Source organism: Sander vitreus, chromosome 5 (assembly GCF_031162955.1).
Source record: "Sander vitreus isolate 19-12246 chromosome 5, sanVit1, whole genome shotgun sequence".
NCBI lineage: Eukaryota > Metazoa > Chordata > Actinopteri > Perciformes > Percidae > Sander > Sander vitreus.
In genome coordinates, this window is record NC_135859.1 from 11,742,721 (window position 1) to 11,758,952 (window position 16,232).

Sequence of the window (16,232 nt, forward strand, 5' to 3'; positions counted from 1 at the left end):
AAATGCTATTGAAGGGGAGAGGGGGGCAAGGTGGAGGGTGGGGGTGTGGCCTTGACCAACTGCCATGCTTCGCTTGTTTTCAAGCCATGATGTCTCTCTCTTTCTCATGGGTGGGCCAAATAGAGCTCAACAGTCCCACCCCTCCTCTGAGGTTCCGGAAGTACATTTCCCATTCATTTCTCCCATTGACAGTAATGAAGTAGTTATCCAAGACATCGCGAATAAAAGACATTTATCTCAAAACAAGGGTAGTGCCCCATGATTTGTGGCGTCTACATGAGCATATACAATCGCTGAGTCATGTCGGCATGCTGGTTTTAAGTCTATCGTCGACGGTTACGATTTTATGGCTTATACTCCAATTTGTCAATGGAGAAATTGCATTGTATTTTTACTTCCGGAACCCGCTGTGGACGGGACTGTTGAGCTCTATTCTCTGGGCAGGCAAAGCAGAGAAAGGGGCGGTAACCTTTCCCTTTATGACAACATAAAGGGAAGATTCCAGATTGGCCCATCTGAGCTTTCATTTTCTCAAAGGCAAAGCAGGATACCCAGGGCTTGGTTTACAACTATCGCCATTTCTAGCCACTGGAGGACCATAAGCAGGCTAGGGGAACTCATATTAATGTTAAAAAACCTCATAAAGTGACATTTTCATGCCATTGGACCTTTTCCTCTGTCAGTCCCATTCCAATCTGCCACTTCTATGCCAAATTCAGTTTCAGTACCAAGTCATTTTTAGTTACCAATACGCAGAATCTACACAACAAAAATATGTCTAAGCCTAGCTCACTTTTACATAGATAACATTGAGCACTAGACCTCGTCCATCTGTACTGATCAGGCTCCAAAAAGTAGACACACACCTGTGTGTAAGTGCTTTCCTGAAATATGTTGAGGGAATAATTACAGTGCAACATGTGGCAGCAGGTACAGCATATAAAACGACTGTTTAATGATTATATATGGGCTTGAGCCACTTGGTTGAATGCTAAAAAAAAAGGTAAAGAACGTTTGATGTACAATACATACATTTGACACATGACATGATGTTGGGATCTAATGTGACGTTTGTGATCAGTGCATTGTGATCTTAAGGAGCACTTTTTTTTTTAAACATTCCCCAAATACTTCAGGAAGTGAGTTTTATAGGGTAGAAATCTCAACATCTGGATTATTGAGTCATTGAGTAACTTCCTGGTATTAATCAACAACCTTATTGACTCAGTGCAGATGTCTAATTGTAATTTTATAGTACTGGGCAACACAAAAATGACTTTAAAAATTTAATTTTTTTAATTCAGATGCAGAGGTGGAAAGTAACAAATTACAATTACTCATGTTACTGTAATTGAGTAGTTTTTTTGTGTACTTTTACTTTTAGAGTAGTTTTAAAATCTGTAATTTAACTTTTGCTTAAGTATGTTTTGCTTGACGTATTGTACTTTGCTGCATTTTAAAATCAATTCAATTCAATTTTATTTATAGTATCAAATCATAACAAGAGTTATTAGATTAGATTCAACTTTATTGTCATTGGGCAGAGTACAAGTACAAAGACAGCGAAATGCAGTATGAAGTAATCATACTTTTACTTAAATAGAATTTTTTTGTACTCTTTCCACCTTCAGATGCAACCGAATAAAGCAGTACAGCTAATCGAGGCAGAGTAGAGGTGTCAGTGTTTTGGGGTGAATAACTTCCCTTTTCTGTCTCCCTTTGTAGATCGGTCTGGAGCATGAGGAGCAGAAGCTGGAGATTAAGCGGCAGGTGACAGATCTGACTCTGTCGCTGCAGGAGCGCGAGTCCCAGATCAGCAATCTGCAGGCAGCTCGCCACGCTCTGGAGAACCAACTACAACACTCCAAGACCGAGCTGGAGGAGACCACTGCAGAGGCTGAGGAGGAGATCACTGTGCTCAGAGTGAGAGAGAGATTGAGAGAGAGAGAGAGAGAGAGAGAGAGAGAGAGAGAGAAAGTAGAGGAATACTGAAGCTGATGTCTCCTTTGTTGTCATATAATTCAGGCAGTGAAATCTGTCCCTCTGTCTCTTTTGTCATACCTGTTAGGCACACAGAGATGAGATACAACGCAAGTTTGATGTCTTGAGAGACAGCTGTGCGGTAAGCTGCTCACTCTTTTTTTTCTCTTTCCAGGAATAGACAGCGCGTCTGGCAGCTAAATCTTCACACACCATCACACATAACTAACAACCTAAAGTAACCATAATATTTCACTCCATATGTTTCTGTCGTGCTTCGGTAAATCAGGCTTTATTTGAGAAAAGAAAGAAAGAAAATACTACTCTTCTACTTCTATTTAAACAAAGTGACTCCCTGTGACTTTAAACACCTAATCCATTGCATCACACTTGTCTTCTTTTTGGTACGTTTTGTTAAAATATAGTACTAACTGCTCCCGGTTGGTGATTAGTATGACCAGGGCTCCACGCTAATGTTGTCAGAGCTGTCCCAAAACATTGTGTATATGGTCAAAGTGAGAATTGTTGTTTCTAATCACCAATTCTTAAAAGTGGTACATTAATTCTCATTTGGATTGTTTGTTTCCATGGTGCCATTTGTGCACATTAAGTGAGCTACCATTACCAAAACAAGCCCTGATGATGCCTGTTATACACTCATCATGGCTATTTTTCATGGTGTCACATACTCAACTTTACCTGGACTCACTGTGGTTTAGTTAGCTAATACAGCATCTCAGAGTCGAGTCCACACATAATGGCTGAATTATTTAGAATGAATTACTCACTGTAATTGTTAGATTATTTTCTTTTCCATGTCCGCAGATATTTATTCCCCCTCTTTCACAAAACAACACCACCTTGTTACCAGAGCTTATGATAATGAGGCATTATTTTGTATAGCAAGATACATATGTTATTTAACTGCTGAAAGTACATTTTCTAGTAAATCGAGCTATTGAACAGCCATTTGCATTTGTTTATTTTACAGACGATGAGGGCTATGTTAAAGAATGTTATAATCCCAAAGGTTTCCCAAGTAATTTTATTTGCCAGTTGCACAGGAACAGTACAAGCACATTGGAATTCTTGCCATTTTCTCAGTCCCTAGGCCATTATTGTTATATTATGTAATTATTTTGTTGGACAAAATTGGGGGGGGGGGATAAACACAACCTTGACCTTGAATAAACACAAAGACCATCATGGTCTTCCTTTATTCCATTGCCCTACTTTTGAGGTCCTCCCACTTGCAAACTGTTCAGAAAGAACTGTCCATAGATTCAGCTGGCCAACATTCAGGCAAACACAGCCAAATTCTGCAACAAGCAGAGCTTCTATTTTTTGCCCTGCTGAGATTTGCCATGTTGGTCTATCCGTTAGTTGGAGCAATATATCTCGACAACTACAGTACAGGCCAAATTGTCATTTATATAAATATTTTAATTCTTACTTTCTTTTTGCCACAGCTTGACAGTTTTGCCCAGCACTTACATCAGGCAATTATTTCCATTTGTACAGACAGACATATCAAAAACATATCAAAGTGCCAATTTCCTTAAAATATGCTGAACACATTCCAGCCCCTCAAAGGATAACTTGTTTTGATGTTGTGGATATACCATGAACTTTCCTCTTGTGCTATCTTCCGACCAAAATGTCAACTTTGCACACAAGACATCCCATAATCAGCAGACTGCAATGTAAGCCACACTAATAGTAAGACTGTAGAAATACTTACACTGTCAGTATGTTCTTCATTGAACATTGTTTTGTATTATGGGGTTTATTTTGTAATATGGGAGCACACTGTAGCCTCAAAGTGGCACTAGTGGGGATTTCAGACTTTTTTGTATCTATATTAACTCTAAATATACCATTAGGTAGGTAGGTAAGATCTTTCACATAGCTAGAGCTATTAGAGTTAGCAATAAGACAGTGTATATTGTGGGACTTTAGACATTTGTCAACCGTCAAAGATATTGTTATTCTGTTTCTACTGAAGTAGCTACTGTATGCTTTAATATTTTTGGTTGTATTAGACCATTGTCAATGTCAAATCAATGAGGACTCCTTTTAGCCAAAAGACATTTCCAACTTGTTATTTTATCTATTAATCTATTACCTGCAAATTTACTATATGTATGTATACAGTATATTGCAGTTGAATCCATATTGGTCACCCATATATCAGTAGCAATGATTTCACCAAAAATGGTTCAATTTAACATTGTGAGTAAACCAACTTAAGGTGGATTCACTCTCCACAGCTGTTTATTAGAAAGAGCAGATGTTCTTTCCTCTGTATTTCAGTGTACAGTAAATATTACGTTCATTTTAGTCGAGGAAACTGTGGGACTGATTTAGTGCCTCTCTTTAGCTGGGCCTTTTATTTGCTGTACAAATAGTATTGAGCAATTTGTATTCAGCAGTGTTGAGGATGCAAAGCTCCGGATGTAATTTTAATTTAGGCCTGCAAGTTGCTGTATAGATTGGGATGACAGACAAGTAGAGTAAATATAGAGGCATGCCGGATCACTGTATCCATTCTAGCGTTGACTTCCTCGGCCCGCCTTAAGTATTTAGTTGCTGCTGTCAGTCCCCTGCCTCGGGGGAGCAGAAGTACTGAGTCAGTACAGAACAGGCAGCTAATTTATGAACTTAAAAGCTTTGCTTCCCCCCCCCACCCGCCACCTGGAAGTTCTGCGTGGTTCACATGTTCCCATGAGAGCTGAGAATAAGGAGCTCTTACAGGCAGCCTCACCAGCCTTTAACCCTCATTTCCCTACAGCGTGCTGTAGTCATGGCTGATTAAGGCAACAGACTGATGCTGATGAAATGATTAGCCCGCTCTTTGCTCTAAATGCGAATGTTTAACAAGTAGCCTAGAAGAGATATCTTGCTAAAATGATTACTGCATTATATCACTAACCCTAGATATCTGCGTCATGTAATAATGCAGCATTAGAAACTGTGTGGGCTGTTTGGTCAGCTTTTTGTGTGGATGAATAATAACATGCACAATGCGATGACTACAGTATATGCACACAATTTAAGCGAGACCTTTTCATGTGTGTAAACTGTAAAGTGAATGTACATTTATTGTGTACACTGATTGTACATCACAATACAGTAAGGATACCTTTTCCAGACCCTATTACACAGTCTATGTGTCAACTGTATTCAGGCTTAGAAACCTGAGGTAGATGTCAATGTCAAAACAGTTATATCTGTTTACAGGTCTAGTTACCGTCTATAGAGACAAAAATAAAGAAAAACAATTCTTAAAGGGCAGAAATTCATTCAGAAAATCCTGATTATGGTTTATCCATAGTTGTTTGTTTCTCAGTTGATCTATTTTGGGTGCAGAGTGGGTGCTCTGTATATTTACCTCTCTTTAAACGGGCAGTCTGAGTCCTGTTGACTTCCTGCAGGTGATCACAGATCTGGAGGAGCAGCTGACCACACTGACTCAGGAGAACAGTGAACTGAACCGCCAGAACTTCTACCTGTCCAAGCAGCTGGATGAAGCCTCTGACGAGAGAGAAGACCGGCTGCAACTCAGCCAGGATGTGGACCGGCTGCGTCGGGAGGTGGCCGACCGTGAAATGCACCTTAACAACCAGAAACAGGTACCTGGCTGCTGGTCCTGTTGTAATTATGGATAATAAGTGTGTGTGTGTGTGTGTGTGTGTGTGTGTGTGTGTGTGTGTGTGTGTGTGTGTGTGTGTGTGTGTGTGTGTGTGCCTGCTAATGTGTTTTTTTTATCAACAGTCCAAAGAAAGTCAAGAGGACATTAAAAGTCCCATATTATGCTCATTTCAGGTTCATACTTGTTATGTATAAAACATACATTATTTTTCTCATACTGTCTGTCTGAAGATACTTGTATTTACGCTCCGTTTTAGCACCGGTCTCTTTAAGCACCCTTGCAAAAAAAGGGTCAACGTTTCTGGGTCTTCTGCATCTGCACTCTCGGAGTCTCTGCTCCGTCATTGCAGCCAGGGAATGACTGTAATGGCACTGTAGCGGCACTTTCTACCTCTATATAGAATAGTTGTGACATCACAACCGTACGAAAGTCCTGACCTCCTGTCAAGTCCTGGCTCGCTTTTAGGCACCGTTTCTGAATATGGGCTGTTTGCATTTCTCTGTAAATTGAGGGCTTTGATACAAAAAATCGAGAACAGAAAAAATCTCACTTTTTACAATATGGGACCTTTAAATGCTCAATTATCTAAAATTGGTATGTTGTATTGATTTGTTGATAGAATCAGCTGATACTGGTCTCTAATTAAAAGTTAGTTATGAGCCAGTCATGTCGTCATACTCCAAATATGATTAACAAAATGTAGTTTCTTTAATTGTATTCATAATATTGATCAATGCTATTCTTGGTTGTCTATCAGAGATCCTGTACTCTAGTTAAAGGTGCCTTGTTGAGTTTTTGACCACCTGTAGCAATATGGAACAATGTTTCTATTATCTATGTATCCCTGTTTTGTTAGTTCTCATGCACGAGCTTGCATGTGAAGTGATACACATTCCTGCCAATGATACCACTCTGTTCTTCAGGTGGCGGTAATGCACAGCGATGTGCCAACAGAGGCAGTAAAGAAGACTGCTAGCAAGTAAACAGTGCAGGTTTCAAAATGATCAAAAATCAGGCTTTGCCAAAGTTTAATGGGGAATGTATTGAACACTTTTAGATATCAATTTTAAATTGTTTGTAATAGGACATTTGCATGCTCTTATTAATACTGCTATTATTTGTAGTGTAACATGACTCAAAACTAAACAGGAAAACACTGCAGTCTTCCAACCATTCATTCTCTGTAACACCTTTGACAGGTTGCCAGTCTATCACCAAGTAATCACACAAACAATTAAACAGTTGACTTTTGAACCCCATAATTTTGTCACAGTGCTTACCACTGAGCCAACCACTATAGTCTAGTAGTTTTCATATTTCTGCATGAAATTGCCACAAAATATCAGATGTCATTAGTTGAATATTTTTGAAGAAAAAAAAAAAGAAAACCCACAGTTTTCTGTTGACGAGACTCAGAGCTGTGACAGTTGTAATCCTTCTTTTAGTTCAGGTTCCTTCCCCCTGCCCACTTCCCACTTCCCACTCACAGCCAGTCAGACACAAGGTTTCCACTTACTTACATTATGGGATATATCCACACTACCTTTGACAGGTGACCTAGACATCTCTCCCAGCGCTGACAGTGTTAAGTGTAAATCAGGCAGCAGAAACCCTGGGAATATTCCAGTATTGTTATGAGCTGTATTCTGGATGCAGCGAGAGAGAGCACGAGCGAGGAGCTTGTGTGATGTGTGCGCTGCCCCTGTGGGAGGATCTGTGTGTGGGTGTCCAGTAGCGCTCTCAGTCCTGCTGGTTGTGTAACCAGCGATGCAAGTCATAGACGAGGGATGGGGTGGTGTGTGGGAGGGATGTGTCATCCCCATCACTCCCAGGTCGTGTCAGCTGTGAAAGCGTTGGACTTCAGAGGCCCGTGGTGTTGCTGCAACACCAGCACAGGCTATATTTGTCTCCCAATGCTTAGTCTGAAGCAGTGCGTTGTAAGACATTAAACACAGCACATTGTGTAGGTCATGCAAATGACTCCAAAGGTGCTGTTTTGCTAATTGTAGTTTAAAGTTATTATTTAAACTGAAGGTACACACACACAGGTTTATATGGGAAATTAGATGTTGAACTTCATGTATGTTGTTTAAGCTTCCATCAAATGCTCCTCATAAGCACCTTTGTCTGCGATTGTGCTTTATTTTAGGCATGGTGCTATTTTGTAGTGCCATGGCTGACTGAATTTTATGTCTGACATGTAAATGAAGAAGTTAATTGTTAAGATAGCTTTTTTTTTTTTTTAACCCACTCTCCTTCCTGCATGATGGCCTGTAACCAACAGGTTCTGGTGGGAGAAAGTCAGTGAATGGCCATTTCGTGTTTGTGTAATGTCATTTTGACAATGATTACTTCTGTTTTATATGCCATGCTAAAACTTTCCTTGCTAGCCCCAGGCCTTGCATTGCTACAGCAAGTGAAAATCCTGGAGAGAAGCCTTCACACCACTACTTCTAAATAGTGATCCCTCCATCACAGCTTCTCAGTAGCCAGAAATAATAAGCAGGGAGCTGTAAGTTGACAGTGTAATTCTACTCGACTACTGTCCATTTCAGAGGGAAATATTGTACTTTTCTAATTTGAAAATTTGACTAACAAATAGATTTTACATACAAATCCATAGATAGATTTAGATACTTAAAGGTGCAATATGTAATACTGACAGCTAGTGTTTAAAATAGTTACTGCAGTATAAATTCAAAATACTGGAGAGTCGTCTCCCCCGCCCCCTCCTCCAGACTCGAAGTTCACTGAGGTTGCCAGGCTGAGACCCCAGCATCCACAACAATGTTGCTAGACGCTTGTCTCACATAGCCAGACATTACTTCACAGCACAGCGGAGTAGCTAACGTTAGATTTGGCTATAGACCTCAACAGTCTCGCCCACAGCCGACCCCGGAAGTAAGAATACAATACAATTTCTTCATTGACAATTGGAGTATAAGCCATAATATCGTAACTGTCGATGGTAGACTTAAAACCAGCTACGACATGACTAAGCGATTGTACAGTATATGCCCACGCCAAAAGTTCATGGGGCACCAACCTTGTTTTGAGATAAATGTCTTTTATTTGCGATGTCTTGGATAAGTACTTCATTACCCACAATCCTAAGCGTAACAGCAACGTCTCTGATTTGTCCAACTCGTTGTTACCATAGAAACGTTTACCTTACCCGTGAACGGCTAGAGCGAGCTTCTGCCGTTGAAGTCTATCATAGTTTATGTACACGGTATTGTACCTTTGCCTTTTTTGCTGTTTTCAAAATGTTTTTTTGCGCCGAATCAAACGTGTTATGCTCACTATTCATCTCGAGGCTGGTTGGCTTGGTTCCAGACTTAAAACTCTTTATATAAGCAATTTTCGAAACATCAATGAAACAATTGAATGGGGAAAAACACTTCCGGAACCAGAGCTGTTAAAAAAGTGGGCGGTCACTGTTGAGCTCTATATTGACAGTCATAAAAGCCTATGCTCACGCGGAGCTCTGTACCCAACTGACAGACACACTGTCAGCCATCGACAGATATAGCTAGCTCCTGTACATCCGCGAAAATCACATTTAGCAGCTATTTTTAAGATAGCACCGTCACCGGCACAGCTGATCCAAACATATTCAGTGAAAGTTAACTTCAGAGCATTGTAACAAATAAGTTGTTTAATCCAATGACTCATTTTATATACTAGTTGGAGAACTTTTGTGTGTTCCACTGTTTCAGAATTTCAGAAATTCGTTGACATGTCAGAAATCTTTATTCAGTCAATGAGCATTAGCAGTTTTTGAGGCTGCGTGATAATATTTTGACAACAGAAGTCCTCAATGTCAATACTTTTAAAGCTGTTAAACTACATTCCTCTCTTTATCTCTCCTTTATAAAATTGCCTTTTTTTTGCTGAGAATGACAACTTGAGAAGTGGAGTTGTGTTCTTGCCACAGTTTATGTATCAAAGGTATTTCTCATCTGAAACCCTTTTTTGTACCAGAACCTGGAGACACTGAAGACCACATGCACCATGCTGGAGGAGCAGGTTCTGGAACTGGAGACCCTGAATGACGAGCTGCTGGAGAAGGAGAGACAGTGGGACGCCTGGAGGGCAACACTGGAGGAGGAGAAGAACCAGGCTGAGAGGAGGACCAGGGACATCCAGAGACTGCTGGATACAGAGAAACAGAACAGGTTACAATCACACACACACCCACACACAAACACACGCACACACGCGCACACACACACACACACACACACACACACACACACACACACACACACACACACACACACACACACACACACACACACACACACGCACACACTCACACTCACACTCACACACACACACACACATACTGTATCACTATAACGATGTGGACATTTATTGACTTAATTGAAATTTGTGTAATGTTTGCCTTGCAATTCTAGGTCCATTTAGTGTTGAGTTTTCTTGTTACTGAATGTTAATGCACAAACATTAAGACATTGAGATATTATGTAGAGCAGCTCCAATTGAGATTACTGTAATCAATACAATACTGTATATACACACTATTCTTGTAAGGGTTAGTTTAGGGTAAAGACTTTGGTCTGGGATGAAGAAAAGTACACCTTAAAAAATTCTATCTGTGTTTTACTGTAATATGCTTTTGGTGTACCCGGTTCTTATCACATGCCCTGCCTACACCAACTCAGAAAATAATTTCATATATTTCCCAGAATACCTTTTGACAAACCCTAGAGAATATGCCCAAACCGGTTGCATTCAATGTGTGTAGGCGGAGGGAGCTGATCCAACACTGATAGCAACAGCAACATTTAGAGCAAAAACAAAATCACCCTTTCTCAAAATGGAATGTTGTCTTGTAGGTAAATTATATCGTGGACTACTGGATGGAAAAACCTGAACCTTCTCTGATACATATTTTATTTGATTTGATTTAAATAACTGTACATCAGTTACAAAAAAAAGCCAGTAAAAACATGATAGTTCAACTGCAAGAGTATGCACTGAAGGACTCAAAACAACGGTGTAAACAATGGTTTGCTGTACGGTCTAGGCATCGTTCAGAGCAGCGCAGCTCTGAGTCTCGCCAAGCTGTGGAGCAGGCAGTTAAGGAGCACAAAGCTGAGATCCTGGCCCTGCAGCAGGCCCTCAAAGACCAGAAACTCAAAACTGAGAGCCTTGCCGACACTGTAAGCATTTCCACACTGTTGAATAAGTATTTTTACGGCACAGTATTATTCTGGTTAGCAGATCTTACAACAAACTCTTCCTGCTCTCTGTTCTCAGTTGAATGATCTGGAGAAGAAGCATGCCGTGCTGGAGATGAACGCCCACAGTTTGCAGCAAAAGCTGGAGAGCGAGAGGGATCTGAAGCAGAGGCTGCTGGAGGAGGTACATTCTGTATTTTTTGCGTTATGTACACATTTAAGATGTTTAAAAGTTTTCTTTGTGCTTATTACTGCATGTTATGTTGTTAGATGTATACCTCTTTTGCAAATTAATTGCCAAAATAGAAATAAAAAAATGAACTTGTCAAACCATGCTGAAAGGTTTAGCTGGTGCTATCACGGAAAGGAAGTTGTAAGAAGTGCGAGTGGCAAAGTTGCAGTGTCCAGATGGTGATGTAACATCTGTTTCACCTCCACAGCAAGAGAAACTGCAGCAGCAGATGGATGCCCAGAAGACCCACATCTTCCGCCTGACCCAGGGGCTGCAGGACGCTCTGGACCAGACTGACCTGCTGAAGACTGAAAGGACTGACCTGGAATACCAGCTGGAGAACATCCAGGTGCTGCTACACAGAAAGAACACATACTCAGAGATGCACATGTAGACATGCTGGACTTTCTGTCATTTGCAGTCTTGTTTCTCTCTCACTGTTCTGTCACTTTTTTTTTTTTTTAAGTGAAAGACACATAAACACATAGACACTTTAATTATTTTTATTTTTTTTACCCCACACAGCATACTGTACATCCCACGTTCTCTCTGTCCCTCTGTCACCCTCTCTGTGTGAAGTGAAGTACTTGAGAAGAAATTCATGGCAGTAGTGATGTTCACTTAGCTCCACCTGCAGGCTGTGTACTCCCACGAGAAGGTGAAAATGGAGGGTACCATCACCCAGCAGACCAAGCTCATTGACTTCCTCCAGGCCCAAGCCCATGGTGGCTCCAAAAAGAAAAAGGTCAGATGATGTATTTAATTGGATTGAGTATAATTTGTCTGTCTTCCTACACAGGTCTGAATGTTTTTGAAAACCTTTTACGTTTTTAAAAGTGTTGGCATTAGACAAAACCGGAGTCAAATTCCTTGTTTGTTTACACAAACCTGGCCAATAAAGCTGATTCTGATTCTGATTCTGAAAAAGCTTGTGAAGATTTACATGATACTACAACTTATGAACATCTTTAAAAGAGCCGTACTCAACATTCAGAGCATGAATATAGCAGCAAACTAATATTTGCTTTGAAAGATATAGTGGAGTAATCCTAAGAAGAGAATGAAGTTACTCTCTGTGTGTGTTGTAATCCGAGTTTTTCTGTTGTTTGTTTGTTTTGTTTGATGCACTAACATGCATGCGTCCCTGAAAAAACATAGGTATTTCATGTATTGGGGAACAGTCTGTGAGAGCCGACTGGGCTTTTTTTTTCAGTATTATGAAAATTCCTTTTTTTTCCTTCTTTTTTTTAGTGGAAGTATAATTAATACTTCTGGTTGACGAAGAGCTCCACAGAGGCAATTAAGTAGATTGATTGCACGTCTGAATATCTGAGATAGCAAAGGGACAAAGTGACTATAAGGTCATTTATTGGAGTTTTTAGAATGTGTTTAGGGAATGCTTTTGAATTAATATGACAATTTGGATAATTGCTTTATCATAAAGGTTAAATTCAAGACATTCACGAATGAGTCACTTTATTCATAAACTGTCATTACAACTTCTACCAGCCTCTTTGCACATTCAGAAAGAGTTGTAGATCATCACCATATATTAACTCAACAAGAGTCAGAACCAATGGGTAATTAAGGCTCAAAGTAATGGTTTCAAACTGTTGAAGAACATTTTGGTTCCTTTGTCTCAGGGTCTGTTTGGGCGTCGTCGAGAGGACCTGTTGGCTGCCATGGCTGCCCAGGCCCAGGCCCAGGGTCAGGCCCAGGGTCAAGGGGCAAGGCCAGGTTTCCCCTGTGCCCTCTATCCAGCCGGTGCCTCTGCAGTACAGTGACATGAAAATAGCTCTGGACAAAGAGCGCAATCGCTGCTCTGAGCTGGAAGATGCCTTGCAGAAAATGAGAGCGGAGCTGCGATCTCTGAGAGAGGAAGGTGAGACTGCTCTTATGCACTCTGATTAAACACATTTGCGATTCTGCACACCATAGTATACGACTAACACTATCTTCCTTGAACAACAGTAAACAGTTCACCCAGCATGATAAAACAATGTATCATACACATACATATAAAATGTATATAAGCTCAATAAATCAATTGCTTCAAAACCAGCGCTCCAGTATAAGGATCATGGTAACTCTGCAAACCCGGCCGCAGCACGGCAGCAGATGATTATGTCTGCCATGGTGAAGTCTCCTGAGCACCAGCAGGGCCCGACCAACCTGGCAACCTCCAACTCAGAACGCAGGAAGGCGACTGCAACACCTGAGGGTGAGTGAAGCGATGATGTTTCCTCATGTGCAGCTTTTTTCTCTCTAACAGACACATACATGCAGGTTTATAGCTTCAAACTTGACACTTACTGGCCCTTACCTGCACACACATACACACACACACACACACACACAGATACACACATAAAATATCACTTATTTATGAAACTCTTACTATCCTTTTTCTTTCACACACCTTTCAGAGAGAAGGAGGGTCACTTTTGAAAGTAAGTTGTCCAAACTCATGGTTTCTGCAGTTTGGTCTTTATCACTCTTCTCCTTTTGCCTCATCCACATCCTTGAAAGGCCAGATTTTAAAAGCTATGCACTTTTATAATATGTGAGATCCCACCAGGCTGGTCAGGTGAAGGTGAGAAATCTTTAAGTCAAATGTCACCTTCTCAGTGCACAGCTTTAGAAATCTGAAGCATTTTATCTTGGTTGCTGAAGCTTAGCCAATCTGATTTGAACTCACTACAATCCCACCTGAACTTCACATCATACACTAACAGAGATGTACCATATGACAAACTCTGTAATGCACAACATGCTGTTTGAACCCACACTCTGAAAAAAAGGTATTATTCAGTCATCTTATTTCTTCTTACAAAGGGGTCCAGGTTACAACAACGAAGTTAAGCCTGGACGATCCCTATCTTAATCTTACGTTGTTATAAACTGATATTAATCCTTTTGAGGAAATTTGGTGATTGTGACATCAACAGAGAGAAGAAGTAAAAGGAAAATATAAGCAGAAAGCAACGACAATATCAAATAAGAAATGTAAAGACACACAATATATATATAATAATAATATATGCAAAATATGATTGGTGTTATCGGGTTATCGCAACTGACTCACCTTTACATGTACTCACCCCTGTACCATTTGTGAGCAGGCCCCTCTATACTGGGCCTGAGTTATGTGGCTTCTGCAGGTTTTCAAGGGGGCACCCTCCTTACTTGATGTTTGTCTATTTAAACGCATGACGTCTCGGTGGGGTGGGGGTGGGTACTGTAAGCTTGATGAGAACCACCTGCCTTTGACCTGTAGACCAGAGGACAATATCGGGTCTGAGGTTAGTGTAGGTTATCGCCTTTGGAAATGTAAGTTGTTTCTTAAGGTCTTCCCGCATCTTCCAGTCGCTTGCTGTGCCTGGGAGTTAGTACCCTTTTGCTCCTCATCTCTGCTGCTGCTACACTCTCCAGAAAGTGGATGAAACGGGGCTATTAGAAAGTTGTTTTGTCTTCTTTCTTGCCTGCTCTACACCAGCAGCCAACTGTGTCAGAGTCTGGTCGTGTCGCCACAGGAATTTCCCATCCGTCACACTTGACCGACATGAGGACAGGACATGCTCAAGATTGGCTGGCTTTCTGATGAGCGTGCAGCCATACTTGCTAGATAAGCCACTCTTCCACACGGCTGTCATAAATCTGAAAATGATCTGAAAGCAAAACCGAAACTGGACTCGCCCTCTCTTCAGTAGTAGGCTTCTGGATTTTGCAGGTTTGAACTCCAACCTTGCCCAATCGATGAGCTCGACCAAGTTCTCTAAAATCCATCTCCCTTCGGGACTGATCTCACTGTGATTGTGAGGTTGTCCATGAATATTGGAGCTGTCATGTTGGGCGGCTGTTGGATGCCACTTGCAGTACTGCATCACGACGTAACTTCTCTGCCAACTTGACGAAAAGGTTCATGGTTGTGGACAACGGAATCAGTGAGATTATGCACACAGTGACAATGCCCACCTTCAGTCCCTGCCCGTCAGTGGTGAAGTTCTCGCAGGTGAAACACATCTTGAACTGGTTGAAGTAGCGCTGCAACCTCAACCTTTCTGAACTGAAGTGTGCACGTACTTGTTGTCCAACATGAAAGTAGTTAGCCTCCTTGTCTGATCCCAAAGAAGATTTTGCGTGCCACATTGAGGAGTAAGATGATTCAGAATTGTTTGATTTCTGAGGATTTTTCCTCTTTAGGGATGAAAGATCCCTCAGCAAACAACCAACCGTTAGCAAGGAAGTTCTTCCTCCATGTCACCCTCAGTAACTTCCCGATTTGTCTCCTGAGCCTCTCGCAATACTCGTACACGTTGTACAGAATGCCATTTTGCCATAGTTGGTTCAGCTGGTTTGTTTCTCCATCTCCAGGCTGTCCTTTCTCATGAGGTCACTGTGGACTTGACGGAGGTGCTCCTCCACCTCCTCCTTTGTTGCTCTCAACTCCGCTGATCTTTTGTCGCCCAAGAGTTTTGACCGATATTTCAATGGGTTCTTGGTGAAGGCCACCCTTTCCTTCATCTGCCACTTCCAGTGGCACTCAGCTCGGCACAAGCTCTTAATGCGCCTCTTAGGATTGCTATCTCTTTCAGGCATCTGTTTTCCTTTGGCTGGGTGTTTGATCTGGCTTTCAGCTCCTTCTTTCCAAATCGATCAGCCCCTATGATCCAAATGATTAAAGGCATGGCCCTAAGCTTCTTCCTCACGTCTCTTGCAATCACTGTTTCCAGCACCTGGTTCACAGTAGAACCAGGATGCCGTCCTCTACTCAACTCTAAAGATGTTGTTAGCCCTTCACCAAGGTGGGTCTAATAATTATTGTAATTATATAAAACATGTTGCTATTAGTAGACTAATAAGTATATATTATGAGAAAGAAAAACTACAGAAAATACATACTTTCTGAGTTGATAATTATCTACAAGTAAATAGTTATGAAAACAAAGTACACACAGTAGGAAACTACTCTACTGACTGGATAATGCCTTTAAAATGCAACAGTGAGTGGGCACAAGCACAAGGGATTCAATATTCTTTTTCAGTAAACTCTTTGTTTCCAGAGTTTACTTGCTTATGCATTTTTCTAAACATCTTACAGTTCTTTTGGAAACTTTCTTTTGTTGAACTGATTCCATTAGAGGGTTTGGCATGGTGCACT

At 41.0% G+C, this 16,232-nt stretch overlaps 1 protein-coding gene across 1 annotated transcript in view; it reads left to right on the plus strand.

The window, feature by feature from the left end:
• citb (citron rho-interacting serine/threonine kinase b) overlaps window positions 1-16,232 on the plus strand; it is a 66,266-nt gene that overhangs the window by 34,586 nt on the left and 15,448 nt on the right. The window contains exons 13-24 of the mRNA XM_078249624.1: window positions 1,726-1,923; window positions 2,069-2,122; window positions 5,415-5,612; window positions 9,617-9,810; window positions 10,686-10,821; window positions 10,919-11,023; window positions 11,280-11,420; window positions 11,709-11,816; window positions 12,715-12,771; window positions 12,833-12,953; window positions 13,134-13,292; window positions 13,498-13,521. Coding sequence (XP_078105750.1) covers window positions 1,726-1,923; window positions 2,069-2,122; window positions 5,415-5,612; window positions 9,617-9,810; window positions 10,686-10,821; window positions 10,919-11,023; window positions 11,280-11,420; window positions 11,709-11,816; window positions 12,715-12,771; window positions 12,833-12,953; window positions 13,134-13,292; window positions 13,498-13,521 — 1,495 coding nt within the window. The remainder of the gene's footprint in view (window positions 1-1,725; window positions 1,924-2,068; window positions 2,123-5,414; window positions 5,613-9,616; window positions 9,811-10,685; window positions 10,822-10,918; window positions 11,024-11,279; window positions 11,421-11,708; window positions 11,817-12,714; window positions 12,772-12,832; window positions 12,954-13,133; window positions 13,293-13,497; window positions 13,522-16,232) is intronic.